Here is a 26945-nt window from a genome sequence, read left to right as displayed (position 1 = left end):
CCTGCCAGACCCCAAACCACTGAAGAGATGGAGTATCCATTAAGAACTACTCCCTCCCCTCTGCCTGACTTTTGTTCCCCAGTTTGGCGGCTGTCCACAGAGATGAGCGGTGGGAAATGGGAGAGACAGGAAGAAATAAAGAACTGCTGGCCTGAGTCAGATTCAGCAAGGTGACCTGATGGGGCCCTTGGGTCCTATTTGCTCCACCTGCAGCCAATCCAGCTGGACAAGTGTAGGGTCCAGAGAGCCTTCCACTGGGACCTTCATGCCCTCCTCTAACCGGGGAAGGAAACATCTGGTCAGGAGATTATTTCAACCCCGGGGATGCTGAGGTTTCCAGCCAGCTGGCCCCTGATCCCTGAGAACAAGGTCATTATTTACATTCCCCTGTGTATACACATGCAACATGCTTGTGAGTTATCCTCTACCTTCAGTGAGAGCTAACCGAAGAAGAAATAGGTGAGAAGTAAATATAAAGAACTCTTGGCAGGAAAAAGTGTAAGATCTTGGATCAGGTTACTTGAGGGAGGCCAAGAATCTTTCTAGAGCAGGGAATGTATCAGAATCACCTGGAGTGCTTAAAAAAATGGTCCCTCTCCCTCTTTCTCATACTAATATACATAGCAACAGGTGGAAGGCTACATGTTTTTTAAAAATCTCCCCAGTGACTCTGATGTGTGTGCTGTGTTCCCTTTCCCCAACCCAAGTAAGAACTACCACTCTGGACGTTTTTTGTTTTGGTTTAGTTAAGCAGATAGAATTCAACACATCCAGACAGGCACTAATATTTTGCTCCACCTAAGGTCCTAATGCTACATGCTTCAAGCTGAATGAAAATTGCCATTGGAGACAGATCACTGAGAATGTGATTCAAGGAAAGGGTGGTGTTTTTTAAAAAAACATTATCTTCTCTGCAAACCAAGCATTTCCTGGAAAGTTTTCCAAAGTGTCATCAGTCATCATTTAACTTATCTTTACCATGTTGAGCAAGGATTATAAAAGTTGCTTTCTGTTTGGGAAATGGTGTTTAAAGGAGTTAACCTATTAACAAAGACTCATGTAGAAGATTTGAAGCAGAGCAGAGAATATGGTCGAGGCCCTCTGACTCTCAGCCTTGGGCTTTATGCACTGGTGTCATTGATTTTTTTTTTTTATCTCTTTGGAGAGGAAGTTCTATCTTAGTGTTTCTCAGAGTGGTCCATGAAGCACTTATATAAGAATTTCCTGGTGTGCTTATTAAATGCAGATTCCTTAGTGCCTTCCTAAATCTCCCGAATAAGAGCTGATGCCTGGCACTCTGGATTCTACATAGCCTCTCAGGCTGACTGATTTATTTTTGAAAGTATAGTATGAAATATTTCAGATATATGCATCCTAAGGCTTAAGGAATAGATTATTACTGATGTTGTTGAAGTCTTTATACCCTGATTGTATTCCCTTGTCTCCACAGCAAAGGTAACTATTGTCTTGGATTTGTTATCTATTTGTTATTTTCCCATCGTGATTCCAGTACCCACTAACATTTGAGAACCTCTGCTCAGTTTCACTCATAGTGTTGCTTTTTTCTGGAATTCCCTTTTCTTCCATCTCTGCCTGCAAATATCTGTCCATGTCTAAAAGGCCAGGTCAAGTACAGCCTCTCTGTGAAACCTCCCTGATCTATTTTAAAAATCTCTAGGAGAAGTGAACTGTCTTATAACTTGGAGAGAGAATATGCAGTGAAATGAATAGGAGAGTTGAGTGGGGGAGTTCCCTGGGAAGGGAAAACTGAGATATAGTTGGACCGCAAACATAAATTTTCCACTATGTTTGAGCTGAAGTTGCTACAAGAGCCATAAATTGAACAAATTAATAACAAATTAACCCAGACTAGACTTCTGCTCAAGGTAGTAAATTCAAACTACCAAATAGCCATATTAGGACAGATATTTGAGAGTAGAGTGTGAAGTGTAACAAAATGACTGCTCACCCAATAGTTGCACTTGTGATTGGGAGGGATGATAGGCAAAGGGGGTTCATAACAGGCAGTTGAGGAGGTTTTCTCTGCCCGGAGACAAAGACTAGGCATCCACCTAATTGAGAATGTGCAGCTGGGAGGGGATTACACAGCTGTTGAAATAAGGGGAAGTTGTAATTCTGGCAGCAGGGGAAGATTCAGGACAGCTAGGATTGCAGCAGAAGAGAGGGTTCTGAGGTCTGTCCGAGATCATATGCACAAACATTTGTATTGGCGTTGAGATTCCACAAGGGCTGAAGTCAAGTAAAGTGTCTAATTCCAGACCTCGGCTTGGTCAGAGCAATGATTGAAAACTATAGCAACCATGTTTGGGGAGGACACTTGGTACATTTTGTGATGGGATACTTGTGGAAGGAGCCGTTGAAGAGGGGAAACAGGATGGCCACCCACTGGTCGTCTGCACATGAGCTGTGGGGGAGTAAGGATAGTAACACACTCTAAAGGGCTTTCCCTTTCTAGAAATAGGTGAGAATAGGGAAGTACCCAGTTGAGCATGTGCAGTTGGGACAGACTTCTCCAAGGGGCATACGTGGCTGGAGGAGCAGTAAATCCTTAGTTAGGAATGACACATAGAAAAGTAGGAGCCAGGGCTACAGCTCATACATGGCAGGGCTGAGATTTAAACTAATTTTCTCTACCACCAGAGCTCCTGCTTTTCATATTTTTAGTGGTGTTTTTCTCACCTGAGCCTCTGCCTCACCTCTGCCACAGAGCCTGAGGCATCAGCATCATGAGGGTGCTTTTGAAATGCATATTCCTGGGCTACAGTTACTGAATCAAATACCTGAGGGTGAAGTTCAAGAATCTATATTTTTAATAAGCCCCCAGTCTTCCAGAAGGTGGCAGGGCTTGTCACTGGAAAATGACTTCTATGTTACTATTTGAAGCACATCTTCACATCCCAAATTGATTATAACTGTTGGAGACAAGTATGTGTTTAGTCGCTAAGTCATGTCTGACTTTGCAACACCATGGACTGTAGCCTGCCAGGCTCCGCTGTCTGTGGGATTTCCCAGGTAAGAATATTGGAATGGGTTGCCATTTCCTTCTCCAGAGGACAGGTATTCAGTTCAGTTGAGTTGCTCAGTTGTGTCCGACTCTTTGCAACCCCATGGACTGCAGCATACCTATCCATGGATAGGCCTCCCTATCCATCGCCAACTCTCGGAGTTTACTCAAACTCATGTCCATGAGGTTGGTGATGCCATCCAACCATCTCATCCTCTGTCATTCCCTTCTCCTCCTGCCTTCAATCTTTCCCAGCATCAGAGTCTTTTCAAATGAGTCAGTTCTTCCCATCAAGTGGCCAAAGTATTGGAGTTTCAGCATCAGCATCAGTCCTTCCAATGAACACTCAGGACTGATTTCCTTTAGGATGGACTGGTTGGATCTCCTTGCAGTCCAAATGATTCTCAAGAGTATTCTCCAACCCCACAGTTCAAAAGTGTCAATTCTTTGCCACTCAGCTTTCTTTATAATCTAACTCTCACATCCATATATGAATAAAGGAAAAACCATAGCTTTGACTAGATGGACCCTTTGTTGGCAAAGTAATGTCTCTGCTTTTTAATATGCTGTCTAGGTTGGTCATAGCTATTCTTCCAAGGAGCAAGCGTCTTTTAATTTCATAACTGCAGTCACCATCTGCAGTGATTTGGGAGCCCCCCAAAATAAAGTCCCTCACTGTCTCCATTGTTTCCCCATCTATTTGCCATGAAATGATGGGACTGGTGGAAAAGGAAATGGCAACCCACTCCAGTATTCTTGCCTGGAGAATCCTGTGGATGGAGGAGCCTGGTGGGCTGCTGTCCATAGGGTCGCACAGGGTCAGACACGACTGAAGCGACTTGGCATGCATGCATGCATGGTGGGACTGGATGCCATGATCTTAGTTTTCTGAATGTTGAACTTTAAACCAGCTTTTTCACTCTGCTCTTTCACTTTCATCAAGAGGCTCTTTAGTTCTTCTTCCCTTTCTGCCATAAGGGTGGTGTCATCTGCATATCTGAGGTTATTGATCTTTCTCCCGGCAATCTTGATTCCAGCTTGTGCTTCATCTAGCCCAGCATTTCACATGATGTACTCTGCATAAAAGTTAAATAAGCAGGTTGACAATATACAGCCTTGACGTACTCCTTTCCCTATTTGGAACCAGTCCATTGTTCCATGTCCAGTTCTAACTGTTGCTTCTTGATCTGCATACAGATTTCTCAAGAGTCAGGTCAGGTAGTCTGGTATTCCCATCTCTTTCAGAATTTTCCAATTTGTTGTGATTCACACAATCAAAGGCTTTGGTGTAGTCAATAAAGCAGAAATAGATGTTTTTCTGGAACTCTCTTGCTTTTTTGATGATCCAGTGGATGCTAGCAATTTGATCTCTGGTTCCTCTGCCTTTTCTAAATCCAGCTTGAATATCTGGAAGTTCACGGTTCATGTACTGTTGAAGCCTGGCTTGGAGAATTTTGAGCATTACTTTGCTAACGTGTGAGATGAGTGCAATTGTGGGGTAGTTTGAACATTCTTTGGCATTGCCTTTCTTTGGGATTGGAATGAAAATTGATCTTTTCCAGTTCTGTGGCCACTGCTGAGTTTTCCAAATTGCTGGCATATTGAGGGCAGCACTTTCACAGCCTCATCTTATAGGATTTGAAATAGTTCAACTGGAATTCCATCACCTCCACTAGCTTTGTTCATAATGATGCTTCCTAGAGCCCACTTGAGTTCACATTCCAGGATGTGTGGCTCTAGGTGAGTGATCACACCATCATGAAGATCTTTTTTGTATAGTTCTTCTGTGTATTCTTGCCACCTCTTCTTAATATCTTCTGCTTCTGTTAGGGCCATACCATTTCTGTCCTTTATTGTGCCCATCTTTGTATAAAATGTTCCCTTGGTATCTCTAATTTTCTTGAAGTGATCTCTAGTCTTTCCCATTCTATTGTTTTCCTCTACTTCTTTGCATTGATCGCTGAGGAAGGCTTTCTTATCTCTCCTTGCTGTTCTTTGGAACTCTGCATTCAGATGTGTATGTCTTTCCTTTTCTCCTTTGCCTTTCACTTCTCTTCTTTGCTCAGTTATTTGTAAGGCCTCCTCAGACAACCATTTTGCCTCTTTGCATTTCTTTTTCTTGGGGATGATTTTGATCCCTGCCTCCTGTACAATGTCATGTACCTCTGTCCATAGTTCTTCAGGCACTCTGTCTATCAGATCTAATCCCTTGAATCTATTTGTCACTTCCACTGTATAATCGTAAGGGATTTGATTTAGGTCATACCTGAATGGCTCATTGGTTTTCCCTACTTTCTTCAGTTTAATTCTGAATTTGGCAATAAGGAGTTTATCATCAGAATCACAGTCAGCTCCCAGTCTTGTTTTTGCTGACTGTATAGAGCTTCTCCATCTTTGGCTGCAAGGAATATAATCAATCTGATTTCAGTATTGACCGTCTGGTGATGTCCATGTGTAGAGTCTTCTCTTGTGTTGTTGGAAGAGGGTGTTTGTTGTGACCAGTGCATTCTCTTGGCAAAATTCTGTTAGCCTTTGACCTGCTTCATTTTGTACTCCAAGGCCAAATTTGCCTGTTATTCCAGGTATCTCTTGACTTCCTACTTTTGCATTCCAGTCCCCTATAATGAAAAGGGCATCTTTTTTGAGTGTTAGTTCTAGAATATCTTGTGGGTCTTCACAGAACCGTTCAACAATGAGGATAAATTACCCTGTGACTTTGTTTTTAAAATAATATGTCTCGTTGGACATCTTTATCCATCTATGATCAAATGTGATATAATCCTCTGTTACAAGTGCAATAAAGTATGCACTTGTATGTTACAAGTCCATGAAGTATGTTTATAACCTATTGTGTTCACCTGTCTGAAAGGCAGGAGGGAGAATGGGGGATGGGAGGGGTGGTAGGGTAGGTTAAGAAGAGCATGTGGCCACCTACACTGGGGCAGAACACATACCTGGCAGATTCCTACTTTCTGGCTTGGTGACTGAGAAAAATTGCAAGAAAACAACTCCAAGCAGGTGACTTTAAAATCAAGCCTTGTTCAGCTTTTGACTTTTCAGCTGTTATGAGGACAAAAATGTGAGGAAGAAATTAGCATGGAGAATATAAGTAGAAAGTTAGGGAAGAGCCAGAGGAAGAGGCTGATGTTTAATAATAGTAATAAATCTTTATTGAGCACATTCTATGTGCCTGGAAACTTTATGAGTACTACTTTTTGAAACAGCCCTATAAGTTACAGTACTATTATTCCCATTTTAAAGATGAGGTGACTGAGGCACAGAGAGATTAAGTAACTTGCCAAAGTCACACAGCCTCTAGGGGGCAGAGCTGGAATTTGAAATTAGGTCTAGGGACTACAGAACCCAATCTCTTTCTCTCTCTCTTTTTCCCCAGCTTCATTGAAATACAATTGACATAACATTGTGTAAGTGTAAGGTGTACAATACACTGATTTGATGTACTTGTACATTGTGAAAGGATTATCATGATAAGGTTAGAGAACACATAAATTGCCTTACATAATTATTTTGTGGTGAGATCATTTAAGATCTACTCTCTTAGCAACTTTCAAGTATATAATATTGTATTGTTCTCTTAAGCCATCATGCTGTTTCTCTGAATCTTAATGCCTATAAGATTCCTAGTGCCTACTATAGATACTGTTGCCAAAAAGTGATCATTTCTGGACACCTGCCTCTAGAAGAACAGCACTTCTAAGGATCTCTCTTATTAGTAAGAAAAGCATTGCCAGCAACTGGCTCTGCGACCTTGAGTAAATTGCTTTCCCTCTCTGGTCTCAGCACCCACATCTGTAATGGAGAGGGACTGGAGTAGGTACTCTCTGAACGCCTTTCCTTCTCTAAAATTCTGTACCTGTATTGAGTGTCTAGGATGACCTAGAGATCCTTTCAGAAGGCTCCCCCCTTGGGAAGTGGGAGCAAAAGAAGCTGTCTGTTAGATAGGCAGAGCATACTCTGACACAGGTACATTTATTGAGCACTTATTACATACCAGGTAATAAGTAGGTAACAAGGATACATAGTTGAAGATAAATATGGTACCTGCCTTCAAGGAATGCACAGTCCAGTAATGAAAGCAGGCAGCAGTTTTAAGGGCTTATATCACAGAATATTCTCATCACAGAAGTAAGCACAGGGTATTTCTGGAGCAGAGGGAAGGAATATGTAACTTTGCTTGGGGTAGGCACTGGGGATGGTGAGGAAAGGTTTCCTGGAAAAGGTGATCTGTGACTTGAACTTCTCAGCATGGTAAGGTCTAAGGAGCAGGAGGGCTGAAGAAAGTGGTAGGTTCCTCCTGCCATGTCAGGAAAGGCATTTAGCTAACACACGCCCCTGCTTGAAAAGTCAGAGCTCATGCCCGTCCCAGAGATCTGAGTGTGGAGGCTGGAATACAGAACTGCTGTTCTTTTATAAACATGTGTTTTTTCCTTCCTACTCTGTGTGGAAAAGCTCATTTTTTATTAACTCTTCTCTCAAAGGGTAGACTCTGAAAGCAGGAAAAGGCTGAGGTTTCATTTCCAATTCTGTCCTTAACCCATTGTGTATACTCTGGGATCACATACTTTGGTGCATACCTCTTCGTATCATATGATTTCAGTTTATCTGTGGTAAGAAAAAATGAGTGCAGTTCCATTGCCACTGGATAAATTCCAGAGCCTAGAAGTCTTTTGAGTGACCAGTTTCATTTCCTTTAAGACTATCGGACAGATAAGAATGTCTTCTAATTTTAAGCATTCCACTGAAGGGAATTTCTAACCTTAATTGGTCATTCTTTTTAGTTTCTCAACCCTCTCTCACCATCAGAAAGTTCCTTCTGTTTTCCTATTTAAACTCTTCTTGTTTTTTCTTTAGGTCCATATCTTTTTCTCTGGCCTCACTGAATATTGAGAACAGCTCATATTGCCATGTTGCTAACAAGCTTAGCGAGTATGTTAAGACCTTCTTTGAAAAGGCTTTAGCTGAAGGCAAAGTGGGCTTATTAGCTTCTCAGAGTGTACATAAAATCTTCCTCAGTGAGGAGAGAAGCAAAGGTGAGGCTAGCAGTCCCTGGAGCAGCCTGCCTTTCACTGTCTGGAACCTTTCTGGAACCTCTAAATATGCCAGTTAGTCACCATTAATCAAATATCTGCTTTGTGGGGGCTCTATACTATGTTAGGTTCTGCATCCACACTCGTGGTAGGTGATCGTCCCATGACCTGTGATGTAGCACTCAAGTATAGTGTTCTTGTAGTTAGACTCTCTTGGTTGTAAGTAGCAGAGACTTGAGTTCTCCAATGAAAAGGGAATTTATTATAACATAAGAAAAGTGATAAAAATAAATGAAAAAAAAAAAAAAAAAGAAAAGTGGAACTGGAAAGCCATTAACAAGGACTGAATTCCCTAACTCTTTCAGGAGCAGTATGGAGTTTCCCTTCATGGTGTATCTGATTTCTGCCACTGTGTTCTCTTCTTTTACCAATCAGTTTGCTCAGCTTACCCAGAACTGATGTCTATTCATAACTTTGGATTGAACTTGGCTTCAGCTTGACACAGACTTGATTTTACCTCCTGGTGTTTTTTTTCCTATCTTCTGCTCCATCTGCTAACTAGCACAACGTTTCTGTATTCCTTGATTAAAATTTCCAGAAACAAGAATCTGGCCCAGCTATTCTCTTCAGAGCATGCTATATCACCCGTTACTGGCCAGCCAACGAATTTGGTTGCTCTTGTGTCAGATGCCAATGCTTAGTCCAATTCATGATCGCCAAAGGCAAGGGGGAGTGGGTCACAGGTTACAAAATGTAAACCTAGGCAGCAAATAAGAGCTGTAGTTGATGTAAATGTCCTTAAAAGGCAGTGCCAGCAAGTAGACCCAGATTTATATCTCTAGTCAGAAGAGTAAGGTTATCACTAAGATTGCACAGAGTTGTCCTCTAATAATTAAATGACCTCAACAAAATGAGATGAAGGCAAGGGGCACAGTGGAAGGTTTTGAAAGCTAAAGAAAGTAGGAATGCTTAGCATGAAGCTGGAATGTTCTCTCAGAAGTGTTTCTGGAGGAGGAAGTGTGGTCCCCTGCTCACCAGTAGACGCCTACATAATGTGTATACTTTGTGTAGATCTCAGTCTGGCAACTGACTTCAAGTTACAGAAATCATGACCTATCTTCAACTAGTAGAGACTGACCTGACTCTTAGAAAAGGCTGAATTGTAGGGACAAGTAGCTGTCTCTACCTTGTTGCTCTTTGTAAATCAGACCAAGATAGAAGAGGAATCTGGTTGGAGAGGCCAACTCAGCTTTGTGAATCATTGGCAAAAACATTTTGGCTGTAAAAAGTACATTGGTTGGTCTCAATCCCCAATACTGTCCTTTTTTTTTTTTTTATGAGTTGGCCCCTTTACTATCTGTTGCAGCTCACCACCCATGACACAGTAAAGACATCCTGTTGAGTTGATAGTGTCATAGATATCTAGGGTAAAAGAGGAAAGGTAAACTCTGAGTGGAAGAGGCAGAATTTGAGCTGAGCTAATCCAGAGGGGATGTTGGGATGACAGAGGACTGTTATATTTTTTTCTGCCTGTATGTATTTTTTTTTCCAGGACTGCTGATAAGCTCAGGCTGTGCATTATACCCCTTAGGATGGAATAGCCCGGAGATAATGCAAACGTGTGGGAATATCTCCAATCAATTTCAGTTAGGTAAGATGGCTTGGGCAAGATGGCAGTGATGGGGAATTGGTTTCTCAAAGTGCTCTTAGAGGGGCCTGTACTTGCTAGTGGTGCTTGCCTGAATCTTTCATTGTGTTAGCTTGTGGGAAGTGGTATCTTGGTTAGTCTCATGTGGCCTTGCTAATTTACAAGGACTGAACATAAATTCTGCTTCTTTAACGATGTCTTACCACACCCTTATGTACTTTTACCCAGAGTTCTGTGACCAATTTAGGGCAACCCTGTCTACAGAGAGTTTCCCTGGTGGCTCAGATGGTAAAGAATCTCCCTGTAATGCAGGAGACCTGGGTTTGATCCCTGGGTCCAGAACATCCCCTAGAGAAGGAAATGGCAGCCCACTCCAGTCCAGAGAATCCCATGGACAGGGGAGCTTAGTGGGCCACAGTCCATGGCTTTGCAAGGAGTTGGACATGACTGAGCGACTAACAGTTTCAGTTTTATCTACAGAGGGATTCTAAATGCTTAGAGACTGCAGATCTGTCATCCTTTGAATAAGTCCTAGACTCTATTAGTATTTCTTTCTAGGCAACTATTTTCCAAATACAAATCAATAGTAGCTCTTCTCACTCTCCACTGAGCATAAAGCAAGAGATAATTTGTTTTATATCATGCATTAGGAACCTAAGTTAAACATTGGGAATTGTTACTGGCATTTTTACATTGTTATTGGCATGTTAATGACAAGAGGTGTTAAATATTAAAATGGGTGACAGAAATAACTTTGGACTCTTCTATGGTTGCCAACTTCTTTGAGAATGACTTAAGTTTATTATTGTGAATTGGGAATAGATTAGACTCTACCTGGAAGATTTCAAAATACTTGTCCAAACTACCAGGATGGAATGTCTAGGTTTCCTTGAGTATTTTCAATTGTAGTAGAGGATTTTGGAACAATGAGGCCACCCATTCACTGTAGCTTATGCTCCCATACTTCCCTTTTGTCTCTGTTACCTCAGACTGTTTTTTGAGCCTTACCTGACTCATTTTTGGAGAGAGTTGTTTACTGTACAAACATAATATAAGGAAAGGACTGTAGAGAAGATGTGACAAAATGAAGACCCTAGCATGTCCAGTGTTCCTGGCTCAGGGTGGGGCTGACTGGTAAACACAATGATTCTACCATAGGTGAAGGAAGGAGTAAAGAAATTCAAAAAGAAACTTTGGGGGCAGGGACTGGAGGAAAAAGAAGCAAGACACTGGTGCTGCTAACCAGGGTAGAGAAAGCTGAAGATTTAGCACACGTCTCTTACTGGGTTCTTACTCCTATAATTCTACTTAAAAAAATAAATAAATAATGGCTTTAACAGAGCATTTTTAGGGCAGTGAAACTGTTCTGTCAGACTCAGTATCTACTATAATGGTGGACACACCCAGGTGGCTCAGCGGTAAAGAATCCGTCTGCCAATGCAGGAGATGCAGGTTCGATCCCTGGTTTGGGAAGATCCCCTGGAGAAGGAAATGGCAGCCCACTCCAGGATTCTTTCCTGGAGAATCCCATGGACAGAGGAGCCTGGTGGGCTAAAGTCCATGGGATTGCAAAGAGTTGGACACAATTGAGTGACTAAGCACCTTTGTCCAAGCTTATTGAATGTATGATGCCACAAGTGATTTGTAATATACCCTATGGACTTTGGGTGGTTATGATGTGTCAGTGTTGATTCATCAATCATAAAAAATTTTCCACTCCACTGTGGGATGTTGACAGTGAGGGTGGTCGTGGGTGTGGTGGACAGGGTGCAGAGGAGAAATCTCTGTAACTGTCTGCTCAACTTTGCTGTGAACCTAAGACTGCTCTAAAAAGTAAAGTTTATTTTTTTTTTAACTGAAAAAAGTAACAGTTTTATTGATATAAAATTTGCATAGTATAAAATTTGCCCTTTTAAAGTGTACAGTTAGTGGGTTTTACTATATTCACATGGTTGTACGATCACTACTATCCAATTTCAGAATATTTTCAAAATCCCCAAAAGAAACCCCTTACCCATTAGCAGCCACTTCTTATTCCTCCCTGTGCCCAGCCCCTGGCAACCACTGTCAATTTAGATTTGCCTGTTTTGGACATTTCAGATAAATGGAATCATATAACATGTGACTTTGTGGGTCTGACTCCTTTTACTTAGCATAATGTTTTCAAGGTCCATCCATGTTGTAACTTGTATCAGTACTTTTGCCTTTCATAGATGAATAACATTCCATTGTATAGCTATATTTTATTTATCCACGTATCAGTTGATGTATGGAGAAGGAAATGGCAGCCCACTCCAGTATTCTTGCCCAGAGAATCCCAGGGACAGAGGAGCCCGGTGGGCTGCCGTCTATGGGGTCGCACAGAGTCGGACACGACTGAAGCGACTTAGCAGCAGCAACAGCAGCGGCAGCAGTTGATATATACTTCGGCCTTTCTACTTTGGGGCTATAATGACTAATACTGCTATAATAATTTGTGTACACATTTTTGTATGGAAATCTATTTTTATTTCTCTTGGGTGTATATCTAGGTAGGCACAGAATTGCTGTGTCAAATGATAATTCTATATTTAAGCCTTCTGAGGACCTTGCAAGTTGTTTTCCAAAGTGACTGCATCATTTTACATTTCCACCAGCAGTGTACAAGGGTTCCAATTTTACAGCATCTTCACCAATACTTATTTCACATTTTTAAAATTATAGCCATCCTAATGTGTGTGAAATGATATCTCATTGTGACTTCAATTTTCATTTCCCTCATGACTGATGTTAAGCATTTTTTCATTTACATATTGGCCATTTCTATATCTTTGGAGAAATGCCTATTCAAATCCTTTGCTGATTTTTAACTGGGTTATTTGCCTATTTTTGTTGAGTCGTAAGAGTTCTTAATGTATTCTGGACACTAGACCCCTTTCAGAAATGTGACTTTCAAGTACTTTTCCTCATTCTGTAGATTGTATTTTCACTTTCTTGATGACATCTTTTGAAATACAAAATTATTTAATTTTAATGAAATCTGCTTTTATCTAATTTTTCTCTTGTGGCTTGTATTTTTGGTGTCATATCTAAGAATACAATTAGTAGTCCCAAATCTAAAGTTATGAAGATTGTTTTGGCTACTCTGGCCCCCTTGTGTTTCCCTGTGAATTTTAGGTTCAACTTTTCAATTTCTGCAAAAAAAGTGAGCTGGGATTTTGATAGAGATTGGATTTAATCTATACATCAGTTTGGAGTGTATAACCTCTTTAGTCATTTTAAGTTTCCCAACCCATGAACACAAGATGATGTTCCAGTGAATCAGGTTATCTTAAATCTCTTTTGATGATATTTTTTAGTTTTCAGTATACAAGTCTTACAATTTGTTTGGTGACATGTATCCCTAGGTATTTTGTTGTTTTTGATGATATTGTAAATGGAATTGTTTTCTTAATTTTATTTTTGGATTGCTCATTGTTAGTGTATGTATGTGTGCTAAGTCGCTTCAGTCGTATCTGACTCTGTGCCACCCTATGGACTGTAGCCGACCAGGCTCCTCTGTCCATGGGGTTCTCCAGGCAAGAATACTGGAGTGGGTTGCCATGCCCTCCTCCAAGGGATCTTTCCAATCCAGGGATCGAGCCTGGGTCTCTTGCATCTCCTGCATTGGCTGGCGGGTTTTTCACCACTAGTGCCACCTGGGAAGCCCATGTTAGTATATAGAAATACAAATGACTTTTCTGGATTGACCTTGTATCCTGCAACCTTGCAGAACACCTTTGCTAATTCTAATGATTTTTTAGTAGATTGCTTAGGATTTATTATATACCTGATCATGTAATCTGAGAAGAGAGAAGTTTTACATCTTCCTTTCCAATCTTTTCTTTGTGTAATTGCCCTGGCTTGAACCTCCAGGACAATGTTGAATAGAACTTGTGACAGTGAACATCCTTATCTGTGATCTTAGGGGTAAATCATACAGTTTTTCACCACTAAGTATTGATGTTGACTAGGCTATTTTTGGACTTTCCCAGTGTCTCAGCAGTAAAGAATCTGCCTGCAATGCAGGAGACACAGAAGACATGGGTTTGATCTCTGTGTTAGGAAGATCCCCTGGAGGAGGGCAGGGAAAACCACTCTAGTATTCTTACCTGGAGAATCCGATGGACTGAGGAGCCTGATGGGCTACTGTCCATAGGGTTGCAAAGAGTTGGCCATGACTGAAGTGACTGAGCATGCATGCATAGGCTATTTTCATAGATGGCTTTTGTTGGGTTGAAAAAGTTTCCTTTTATCTATTCCTAGTGTTGTGTTTTCATCATGAAAAGGTGTTGAATTTTGTCAAGTGATTTTTCTACACCTACTGAGATAATCATATGTTTTTATTGATTGATTTTCATATATTAAACCAACCTTGAATTTCTGGGACAAATCCTAATTGATCATGGTGTGTAATCCATTTTATATGTTGCTGGATTTGGTTTGCTCATATTTTGCTAAGGATTTTTGCATCTATATTTGTTAACCTGTAGGTGTCTTTCTTGAGATGTTGACTGGATTTTGGTATGGGCGTAATATTATTCTAATAGAATCAGTTGCTGCTTTGATTAATGTAGCAATAAAATACCAGAGGGAAAACTGGAGATGTGAGTTGCATGTAATCATTTGGCAATTTTCTGCACCAATCATCACCACTAAGGACTTAGTTCCCAAAAGGGCAACTTTGTTTATGTCTGTCTCTGTTCCAAGTTGATGGCCTTCAATTATTTACCATAGGATCAGGACTTTTCTCATCTCCTTTATTTACCCTTCTCTCATGCACCATATATTTGCCTAAAGACAATAATGCCCCTCTCCTTAGTGCACTAAACACTGTGCTCTATGAACCCATAGGGATGAAGGAATTACAGAATTTTGCTTGAGTCAAGTCCTCCTAGTTCTTTTTTTGATTCACTGTTGCATTCTTCCAATTGCTGATGTCTCTTATTCTTCTGAGGCTTGCATTTGCTGCCCATATTCTCCAATAACATGCCCCTATATTAGGACCTTCCTTCAGTTCAGTTCAGTTCAGTCACTCAGTCGTCTCCGACTCTTTGTGACCCCATGGACCACAGCACGCCAGGCCTCCCTGTCCATCATCAACTCCCAGAGTTTACCCAGACTCATGTCCATTGAGTCGGTGATGCCATCCAACCATCTCATCCTCTGTCGTCCCCATCTCCTCCTGCCTTTAATCTTTCCCAGCATCAGGGTCTTTTCAAATGAGTCAGCTCTTTGCATCAGGTGGCCAAAGTATTGGAGTTTCAACTTCAACATCAGTCCTTCCAATGAACACTCCTTTAGGATGGACTGGTTGGATCTCCTTGCAGTCCAAGGGACTCTCAAAAGTCTTCTCCAACACCACAGTTCAAAAGCATCAATTCTTCAGCACTCAGCTTTCTTTATAGTCCAACCTCATATTCATACATGACTACTGGAAAAACCATAGTCTTGACTAGACAGACCTTTGTTGGCAAGGTAGTGCTTTTTAATATGCTATCTAGGTTGGTCATAACTTTCCTTCCAAGGAGTAAGTGTCTTTTAATTTCATGGCTGCAGTCATCATCTGCAGTGATTTTGGAGCCCTCCAAAATAAAATCAGCCACTGTTTTCACTGTTTCCCCATCTATTTGCCATGAAATGATGGGACCAGATGCCATGATCTTGGTTTTCTGAATGTTGAGCTTTAAGCCAACTTTTTCACTCTCCTCTTTCACTTTCATCAAGAGGTTCTTTAGTTCTTCTTCACTTTCTGCAATTTGGTGTCATCTGCATATCTGAGGTTATTGATCCCGACAATCTTGATTCCAGCTTGTGCTTCCTCCAGCCCAGCATTTCTCATGATGCACTCTGCATATAATTTAAAAAGCAGGGTGGCAATATACTGCTTCCTGGTTAATACTAAAAACCTGTGCCATTCTTGACACATTTCTAGTCAACTGGCCAAGCATACATGACAATGACAATTCTATTGGCAGTTGTTCCCTTGTAATACAGAGGTGCCAGGAGCAATGGTAAAACATGTAATAGAATTTAAAAGAAATATTTTATGATGTGATGGGAATGCCAAACTTATGAATGCCAAGATTTGGGAATGCCAATGCTAGAAGTATAGCCTTTTTTCTTAGACCTTTCTTTAATACTCTGGAAATTCAGATAGTGTGGAAGCATCTTCACATACCTTAGATATTGTGAGGATGGATGATAAACTAGGAGAAAAGTACCCTGAGTGTCCAGTCTCCAGGTTTTTGTTCTCTTTTCCTCGAGAGGCAGCGTGGTATACTGGAAGATCATAGAGTTTGGAGTCAAACGACTTGGTTGGTATCCAGGCTCTGCTACCTATGGGGTAAAGTCAGTTGATGTTTGTGTCTCAGTTTTCTTCTCTGTGATACTAATGATACCATGGGGTTTTACAGGTGGCTCAGTGGTAAAGAATCTGCCTGCCAATGCAGGAGATGCAGGAGGATGTGGGTTTGAGCCCTGGGTTGGGAAGATCCCCAGGAGAATGAAATGGCAACGCACTCCAATATTCTTGCTTGGAAATTTCCATGGACAGAGGAGCCTGGTGGGCTAATCATGGAGTGTTGTTGTTGCAATGAAATAAGAAAACGTGTATTGAAGGACCTAGCACAGTATTTGACTTAAAAGAGGTGATGGGTTTCCTTACAAAGTAGAATGTGCTGGGGAGTAGAGAGTCAAATGATGGCATTACTTTGATTCTGCTCTAGGCTCTACACCCTACTATGTGCTCTGTATTTTGGGAAGGGAAAGACTCAGAGACAAGAAAGACATGGACCATACCCAAGGAACAAAGCTTCTTACCCTGACTGGTTTGAGAGAGATGAAGGGGATAGGAAGGACAATAGAAGCAGAGATTTCAGTTGATTTCAACTGATGTCCTAATATACATCAGCTTTGCTGTGATATTCAAATCCTCTTAGAGCTACAGAACTATTATGGGATTCCTTCATACCCAATGGCCTATAAGTATTGGGTACACAGATGAGTCCCATTGAGAATTTAGAAAAGCTAGATACTTCTAAGGTCAGATCGCTGTTTTCAAGCAAGTTTATAAAACCATTGTGTTATCAGCAGCATGTGATTCTAAGGTAAGGTCTCTTTGTACTTTATGTACAAAGGTCTTTTTGTGATTTATGAATGGATCACATTTGCAATGTGTTCTCATGAATATGAGCTAATCTGATCCTCAAAAGTGCATGCACAGAAGATGGCAATATGCCTATTTTATAATGAGGAAATCCTGAGATATAGAGAGGTATGGCAATTTGTATAAGGTCACACAGCAAGTTAAAGTCAGAACTATGAGTGGAGCCTGTCTCCTGATTCAATTTCCTATGTGTACTACATTGACTCTCCCCCTCTCTATTGGTGAGTGTGTGTCTTGAGTCATTTGAGATTTTTTTCCCTTAAAATACACTTTAGCTCTATTGTTTTCAGAAACACCATGGAAAATACCCAATATTTCATCCTGTCTCCCCCACCCCCACCACCTGGACTCAGCCTGAGTTCCCTATCAATCTTTTAGTGTAATCAGAGTACAAATAAATAAGGCAGTGACTGGACATGATGGAATTCTCAAAGAGTTTCAATGGAATAAGTATTCATGGGAAATTTTAAAGTGCCTCTGAGTTTGACTTGTATTCATAAAGGCACCTAAATGGTCCTGTAAAACTTGATCATAGAAGAGAGGTATAAAGATACATAAAAAAATTTTTGTGTTCCAAATTCTAAGATCACATGCAGTCTACCTAAGGCCTCTATCTGGTCTTCTGGGGTATCTACTCCTTATGTGTGTTTTATCTTCTTGAGAGAAAGAGATTGTGTGTGTGTATGTGTGTGTGTTTGGGTGTGTGTGTGTGTGAGTGTGTGTGTGTGTCAGATAAACAATCTGAGGCAGAGAGGGAAGATACAGATCTCAAAATAAAAACTTAGAGTTGCAAAAAATATCTCAAACCCCTTGCCTTCCAAAAGTTTGAACTCTTTTTTTCCAACCTTCTCCTGTTTCTAGGATCTGCTCTCCTATTTCTCAGTCCATCTTCCAGGTGCCCTGGGGTCCCAGTCCTCCCCTAGTGACTGCTCTACCCCTCTGGAAAATCAATTACCTGGCTCTTACCCACCAGTCAAGTTTAGGGAATTGACTCTCTTCTTCTTCTTCATTTAAAGAAAAAATTAACTTGTATGGAACCACACAACACCTGAAAAACCAAAGCAATCTTGAGAAAGAAGAACAAAGCTAGAGGCACCGCACTTCCTGATTTCGAACTATATTACAAAGTTATAGTAGTCAAAAGCAGTATACTGTTGGCGTAAAAACAGACACATAGATCAATGGAAGAGAACACAGAGCTCAGAAATAAACCCACACATGGGTCAGTTAATCTGTGATAATGGAAACAAGGATATACAATGGGAAAAGGGTAGTCTCTTCAATAAATGGTATCAGGAAATCTTGATGTCCACATGCAAAAGAATGAAACTGGACCACATCTTACACCATACATAAAGAGTAACTCAAACTGGGTTAAAGACTTTAACATAAGACCTGAAACCATAAAACTCCCAGCAGAAAAACGTAGGCAGTAGACTCCCTGATATGGATCTTGGCAATGATTTTTTTGGATTTTACCCCAAACACAAAGGCAACAAAAGCAAAATTAAACAAGTGGAACTACATCAAACTGAACAACTTCTGTACAGCAAAGGAAACCATCAACAAAATGAAAAGGTAACCTACCAAATGGAAGAAAATATATGCAAATCAGATATCTGATAAGCTGCTAGTATCATATATATATATATATATATATATATATATATATATATATATATATATATGTGAGAGAGAGGTCTATAAATAATAATTTAAAAAAATCTAATTAAATATGGTCAGAGGATATGAATAGACATTTTTTTAAAAAGATATCAGAAATGAACCGATGTCCCAATAGGGTACACAGAAAGGTCTCAATCAACGATCATCAAGAAATGCAGAATAAATCCACAGTGAGTATGTCACCTCACACCTTGTCAAATGGCTATCAATAAAAAATACATGGAAATAACAATGTTGGTAAAGGATGCAAGAAAAAGGGAACATTTGTCACTGTTGGTTCGGTTAATGTAAATTGGTAATAGCCACTATGGAGAACAGTATGGAGTTCCTCAAAATTAAAAATAGAACTACCATAATGATCTAGACAAATCTCTAACTTCTGGGTATTTATATCAAAGGAAACAAAGGCACTTTCTGTGAAAAAGATATAATGTACCCATTGTTCATTGCAGATATTATTTACAATAGACAGTGACATAGAACAACCTTACCATGTCCACTCATGAATGAATATTAAAGAAATGTATACAATGGAATATTATTCAGCCTTAGAAAAGCAAGGAAAATTGAAACATTTGCAACACATGTGGATTGACCTTTGGGAGGACATTATGCTAAAGTGAAAATATCATAAGTCAGCAGAAAATCACAAGTATTTGTATGATCTGAAAAAAACAATCCAATAGACAAAAGATAAAAATGTAAATCCATGGCTGATTCATATCAAATGTATGGACCAAAACCCACTGGAAAGAAAATAATAAAAACAAAAAATTAAAAAAAAAAAAATAATCTTAGATACCGAAATAGGTTGGTCATCTGCCAGAGGCCAGGAGAATGGGCACTGGTGTGAAATGGGTAAATGGAGTCAAAAGGTAACAAACTCTGTTATAAAATGTATAAGTCTAGCATGTATGTAAAATGCATGGTTATTATAGTTAATGAATGTTCGCTTAAGTCAAGTCTGTACTATGACCCCATGGACTGTAGCCCACCAGTCTCCTCTCTCCATGGGATTTACCAGGCAAGAATCCCAGAGTGGGTAGCCATCCCCTTCTCCAGGGGATCTTCCTGATCCAGGGGCCAAACCTGGGTTTCCTGCACTGCAGGCAGATTCTTTACCACCTGAGCCATCAGGGAAGTCATATTTTATGATATGATATTGTATATTTGAAAATTGCTAAAAGAGTAGATCTTAACATTTCTCATCATAAGAAAAAAATATGTGGTGATGGATGTTAACTAGATTTACTCTGGTGATTATTTCATAATATATGCATATAGTGAATCATTATGTTTTATGTCTGAAACTAATATAATTTTATATGTCAATTGTATCTCAATAAAAATAAATTAATGAATCATATTTTAAATAGAAAAAAATAATCATGAGCTTGAACTGAAACCTACAAGGAGAGGGACCGTGCAGATCAATCAGTGGTCTCATTTATAGCTAATAAGATCCAATAAGCACAGTGACTTTCTCAAGTCCTCACTAGGGATTTGAGACTAGCTCACTGATCCTCATATATATTACTAAGATGTTGCTCAATGGCAATCCAATATCTGTTTGTTAAATGTATCACCTATTCAGTAAGAAGGGAAAAGTCAGACAACAGCTGCCAGCAATAGCTGAGTACAAATTTCCTCACACTTAAATTTGACTAAGTAAATGAAAGATATAAGCTGAGAAAGGTGTTTCGATGGTTTTTAATTGAACTCTAGATATCAAATAAAGATTTCATGGACTTTATCCATACAAATGAATCTATCTTGGTTCAACTTTAGCTTTGATGCATTTAATGCCGTCTTCACCAAGCCTTTAATTGGCTTCACCAAGAGTAGGAGCCAGAGAAGAACCCATGAGAGGATTGCCTAGTGGTAAAAGTGGGCTTTATCATCAGTACACCCTTAGTTCTGTGACCTTGGGCAAATCTTTTAGCATTTGGGAGCTTATTGCTACTTCCTGGAGTTGTTGTGAGGATCAAATGACATCACACATGCAAAACACCTAGTACAGGGTTTTGAATATAGTAACCTGTCAATAGTTGTTGTCTGGTATCATCATCATCATCATTATAATGATACCAGTTGTTGAAATGAAAAGGTTCCCAGTACTTTAGTTTTCAGAAAAAGCCTCTATTACAGCAAGGAGCCACTTGTACAAAGCATGATAAATAACAACACAAGCTAATAGTAGAAAGACCTGGATTCAAATGTGAGCCCTGCCACTTAAATTGTTGTGCATCTCTGGGTGCACTACTCAACCTCTCTGCATTTCCATTAATGGAGATGGATAAAAATATGCTTTTTCCTAAGGTTATTGAGAAGGTTAAGTGAAGTAAAACATGCATAAAAACATTTAGTACAGTCAGTCAGTCAGTTCAGTCGCTCAATCATGTCTGACTCTTTGCGACCCCATGGACTGCAGCACACCAGGCTTCCCTGTCCTTCACCAACTCCCGGAGCTTGCTCAAACTCATGTCCATCGAGTTGGTGATGCCATCCAACCTCTGTCGTCCCCTTCTCCTCCTGCCTTTAATCTTTCTCAGCATCAGGATCTTTTCCAATGAGTCAGTTGTTCGCATCAGGCAGCCAAAGTATTGGAGTTTCAGCCTCAGCATCAGTACTTCCAATGAATATTCAGGACTGATTTCCTTTAGGATGGACTGGTTGCATCTCCTTGCAGTCCAAGGGACTCTCAAGAGTCTTCAACAACATCACAGGTCAAAAGCATCAATTCTTCGGCACTCAGCTTTCCTTATAATCCAACTCTCATATCCATACATGACTACTGGAAAAACCATAGCTTTAACTGAACAGACCTTTGTTGGCAAAGTAATGTCTCTGCTTTTTAATATGCTGTCTAGGTTGGTCATAGTTTTTCTTCCAAGGAGTAAGTGTCTTTTAATTTCATGGCTGCAATCACTATCTGCAGTGATTTTGGAGTCCCCCGAAATAAAGTCTCTCACTGTCTCCATTGTTTCCCCATCTATTGGCCATGAAGTGATGGGACCGGATGCCATGATTTTAGTTTTCTGAATGTTGAGATTTAAGCCAACTTTTTCACGCTCTTCTTTCACTTTCATCAAGAGGCTCTTTAGTTCTTTGCTTAGGTTGCACTAAATATAACCTGCTATTAGTAGGTAATCAGCCCATTTCTCAAGAGCCTCTTTGGAGAGGATGTCCCAGGCTTGACTTCTGGGAGGGAGAGTGGGAGGGACCCAGTCAGCTTGATAAAGACCCACAACAGAGGCTAGCTAAAGGCCTTGGGTATGCTCCCTGTTTCCTCTCTTAGAGGCCCATTTCCTCTATTTTCCCATCATTTCCTGTCATTCTTGCCAATTCAAAGCCTTTTACGGTGACTCGGGGTTTAGCTTTTATGGTTTCAGTTTACAGGGATTTCCTGTTACCTTTCCTCTCTGCCAGTTTCCTTCTTTAGGAATGGAGTTTTCTTGTGCTCACCAGAGCACAATAGAACAGCTTAATACATGCTCATGTCCACAGAGGGGCAGCAGAGTGTGGTGGAAAAGCCCTTGCCTGGGTATCAGAACAGTTGGGTTTTAATTTTCCCGAGCTTGCTTGGGCATGTCACTTTCCTATTCTGAGCCTTGGTTTCCCTGTTTTGACATAGAGAGCCTTGGACTAGTTGAAGAACAACCAGAGGCCCCAAATACCTACCGAGTTCCCTGTCATGACCCGCCTACCTTTTTTTTGTTTTAATCTTCTATTTTATGTATTTTTAAAAAATGTTACACGACATTATTACATGCTTTTATAAAAAAGAAAACCCACATCTACATTTAGCTGCTGATGTAAAGAACCAATTATCTTGCCTCACACATGCTTCATGTGGGATGAATTTGATGAGTTAAATAATATGTTTTTATTTTTTTATCTAAACCTTCCTGCCAGCCAGACACACTTCCTGTTTTTCTAAACAGTTTCTCACTTTCACATGAGCATTAGCACAATCCACAAACCTTCATGGCATATGGGTGCAATTATCTTTTCTCCTGAGGAGGTAAGTCAACCGATTTGGAGAAGTGTTTCCCTAGGCCTCCAATGGTGTCAGCCACGGGAATGGTGTCTTAGGGTTTCAGTCATGCGGTGCTGGCTCTCCCACCTACATTTGTGTGGAGACACTTGATCCAATTTCATATTTACTTTGTTCTTAAAAAACCAGAAAGATAGTGACAAAATAAGCCAATCTACTTAAGGCAACCTTCCTAGAAGAGAGGAACCTTTTAGTATCAGTCACCCATGGCATCGCCAATTCAATGGACATGAATTTGAGCAAACTCTGGGAGATAGTGGAGGACAGGGAAGCCTTGTGTGCTGCAATCCATGCAGTCACAAAGAGTCAGACGTGACTTAGCAACTAAACAACAACATGGGGGTGGAGTCCAAGGATTGGCCAAAGACATTGCCAAAAGCATCTCATTGATGAACAGCATCAACTAGAATGCCCTGGGCAGCCAGTCCTTCCAGAAAACTTGTGGTTCAGGTGTTGCTTAAGGTTTTTTAGTTGCCCTCCTAGTTCACCCAGAGAGGAGTCTCCACCCAGAGAGGAGTCTCCACCCAGAGAGGTAGCTGGGCTAAGTTGGGGGAGGAAGGAGGGAATCAGTGGATGAGGGAGAAACTTAATTCAACTGTGGATCCCTGGTACCTGGCATGCTCTTGGCACTCTCTAAATGTTGCATTGAGTAGAATGAACAAATTGTAGAGTGGTTCCGTTGCCATCTTACTGTGTGACCATAGCCAAGTGATTTAGTTCTTTACTTTTTGGGTGTTTTAATTGAAATACATTTGGTATATAACATTGTATAAATATAAGCTGTACAACATGTTAGTTTAATACATTTATATATTATAATATGATTGCCATTGTAGTGATCACTAGCACCTATATTACATTGTGTAATTATAATTTCTTTGTAGTGGTTGGAATAATTATGTTCTGGTCTCTTAGCAAGTTTGGTGACTATAATACAGTATTGTTTTCTATATTCACTGTACTGTGCATTAGATCTCAAGGTCTTATTTAATATTTGTTGCAAGTTTGTATCCTTAACATCTGTCCTATTCTCTCACCCCCAGCCCCTGGTAATCATTTTATTCTTTTTTTTTATGATTTTGGCTTTTATAGAGCCCACATACAGAGTTCAGTTCTTTACACCTATTTCCCTATGGCTGAAGTTAGGATAATTTTATCTACTTTCAGAGATGGTTTTGTTCATGAAATGACAAAGTCTACCTGAACCTGATTTATGAAAACAATGCCCAACAAGTGTAAGTGATAAAACATGAGAAAGCTGCTTTGTTAACTTCCTCCTCCCTCTCATTTCAGTAGCTAAAATTCAGGGCAAGTTTTTTCACTGACCATCTTCTATTAAAAATAGAGGCAAACTTAAAGTAATGAGGTCCTACACATCTCATGGAATGCTAAGCTATTTTCATTTTGAATGTAATAGAAAAAATAATGGTTCTTATAGACATTTCTGTCTTTCCTGAAATTCCCCATATGAGAGGAGGGTGCTTACCCTTGGAGTAGTTAATCTCTAGAGTGATGTCTAGCCTGGTGACTCCAGAGTGAGTGTCATATGTGCTAAGTCACTTCAGTCGTGTCTGATTCTTTGTGACCCCAACCATAGCCCTCTAGGCTCCTCTGAGCATGGGATTCTCCAGGCAAGAATACTGGAGTGGGTTGTCATGCCCTCCTCCAGGGGATCTTCCCGACCCAGGGATTGAACCTGTGTCTCTTAAGGCTCATGCATTGGCAGGTGAGTTCTTTACCACTAGCGCCACCTGGAGGTAGACAAGCTCTAAAAAGGCCCCAAGGGCAGGTCCTCCGCTTCACTTGGCTTTATTTCCTTACCCAGTGTCCTGCAGAGGGTCTAGTAGGCTCCAACAAACAAGGCTGAATTATGAACCAGTTGTCTATACATCAGACCACCATGAGGTGGCAGTAAAGTCAGGCGGATTTCTTCTGTTCTCTGCCGCTTTACCGGTCCTGCCTCTGGTCCTCCAGTCAAAGAACATTATTCATGCTTCATTTCTTTGTTCCCGTTTTCCTCCACTCGATTTCCCTCTATAAACCTCAACATTGGCTTTCTTTGTTCCCCTCACCTTTAATGAGTGTTTGTCTTTCCTTGCTACTCAAGGATTATACTGTATCCTAAACCTTTGTTTTAAAATCAGAAACCATTTTTTAATTCAATTCAGTTCAGTTCAGTCGCTCAGTCGTGTCCAACTCCTTGTGACCCCATGGACTGCAGCAAGCCAGGCCTCCCTATCCATCGCCAACTCTCGGAGTTTACTCAAACTCATGTCCATCGAGTCGGTGATGCCATCCAACCATCTCATCCTCTGTCGTCCCGTTCTTCTCTTGCCTTCAATCTTTCCCAGCATCAGGGTCTTTTCAAATGAGTCAGTTCTTCACATCGTGGCCAAAGTATTGAAGTTTCAGCTTCAGCATTAGTCCTTGCAATGAATATTTAAGACTGATTTCCTTTAGGATGGACTGGTTGCATCTCCTTGCAGTCCAAGGGACTTTCAAGAATCTTCTCCAACACCACAGTTCAGAAGCATCAATTCTTTGGTGCTCAGCTTTCTTTATAGTCCAACTCTCTCATCCATACATGACTACTGGAAAAACCATAGCTTTGACTAGACAGACCTTTTTTGGCAAAGTAATGTCTCTGCTTTTTAATATGCTGTATAGGTTGGTCATAATTTTTCTTCTAAGGAGCAAGCGTCTTTTCATTTCATGGCTGCAGTCACCATCTGCAGTGATTTTGGAGCCCCAAAATATAAAGTCTATCACTATTTACACTGTTTCACCATCTATTTGCCATGAAGTGATGGGACCAAATGCCATGATCTTAGTTTTCTGAATGTTGAGCTTTAAGCCAACTTTTTCATTCTCCTCTTTCACTGTCAACAAGAGGCTGTTAAGTTCTTCGCTTTCTGTCATAAGGGTGGTGTCATCTGCATATCTGAGGTTATTGATATTTCTCCTGGAAATCTTGATTCCAGCTTGTGCTTCAGCCAGCCCAGCATTTCTCATGATATACTCTGCATATAAGTTAAATAAGCAGGGTGACAATATACAGCCTTGATGTACTCCTTTCCGGATTTGGAACCAGTCTGTTGTTCCATGTCCAGTTCTAACTGTTGCTTCCTGACCTGTATACAGATTTCTCAAGAGGCAGGTTAGGTGGTCAGATGGTATAATTTTTTAATTAGGGGTGTTAATACTGCAGCAACCATTTCACTGGATTCTTGTGATAAAATGAAATTATATACCTAAAACATTTAGTACAGTGCCTCCACTCGTTAGGCTGACCCAGAAAGAATTTTTTTTAAGTAAAATGAAATGTGTTTTAAAGGCGGGAACCAGAAAGAAAACTGGGGACAACTTCTGCACATGCTAAAATCAGTTCTCTGGCCAAGTTAATGATACAGGGGTGAAAATATATGTCTGTGTATTGTGTCATATGACTTTTCCAAACTATCTTCTCCAAGCCCCATCCAGGTGAACTGGAAAGAATTGTGTACAAATATATCTTTCAAATGAAAGCCCCTACCACTGCACTGAGCATACCATAGATTCTCAATAAATGTTGATTCTCTCCTACTTTTTACCTAAAAGCTCTTAATATGATCTGGTTCAGGTGGTTCCCCGGTGCACTGTACATCAGAATCATTTGGGCCCTCTCCCCAAAGATAACAATTCTGTACATCTGGAGTAGAGCCTAGGAATCTGTGTTGTAAAGCTCTTTTGTAAAGCTCTTCCTGGACACTTTTGGGAACTAGTGAATTAGTTGCAAAGTGTTTAGCTGAGAGAAAACAGAGCTGAGAAGTATTGATCATTCTAGGTGTCATGCTAAGTGCTTTATATGTGTCATCTCATTTGATCTTCACAGCTGCTCTGAGAGGTAGGTGGTGTCACTTCTATTTTCCACATGGGGGACCTGAAACTCAGAAAGATTAAATGCCTTGCCTAGAGATTTAGCAAATGACAGGGCATGGTTTCAAACACAGTTCCTCGTAATCCTCATCCCAGGCCCTTCTCCCTGTACCACAGACTTTCCAAGCACACGTGGGCCTGGTCCTGTCTCTACCCTCTGACCAAGTGAAAATCTTGGTCAAACACTTCACCTGGCTGCTCATTTCCTTCCTTGATAACACTGTTCTTGCCTCTGACTTGGACTTGATGAATGAATAAAACAAAAGAAAGAGAATTAAATGAGATAATGGATGGAAAAACTAGCTTGTAAAGTGCTATACACATATTGTATTATTTGTGGCATTGGTTATTGTTTAATCTCTAAGTCATGTCCAACTCTT

General features: G+C 40.4%; 1 protein-coding gene across 1 annotated transcript in view; it reads left to right on the top strand.

Moving 5' to 3' along the window:
* Window positions 1-26945, top strand: part of LHFPL1 (LHFPL tetraspan subfamily member 1) — a 62408-nt gene that overhangs the window by 13565 nt on the left and 21898 nt on the right. The window contains exon 3 of the mRNA XM_043458984.1: window positions 9626-9724. Coding sequence (XP_043314919.1) covers window positions 9626-9724 — 99 coding nt within the window. The remainder of the gene's footprint in view (window positions 1-9625; window positions 9725-26945) is intronic.

Source organism: Cervus canadensis, chromosome X, assembly GCF_019320065.1.
Source record: "Cervus canadensis isolate Bull #8, Minnesota chromosome X, ASM1932006v1, whole genome shotgun sequence".
In the NCBI taxonomy this organism is placed as follows: domain Eukaryota; kingdom Metazoa; phylum Chordata; class Mammalia; order Artiodactyla; family Cervidae; genus Cervus; species Cervus canadensis.
This window is presented reverse-complemented; position numbering and strand designations above follow the sequence as displayed.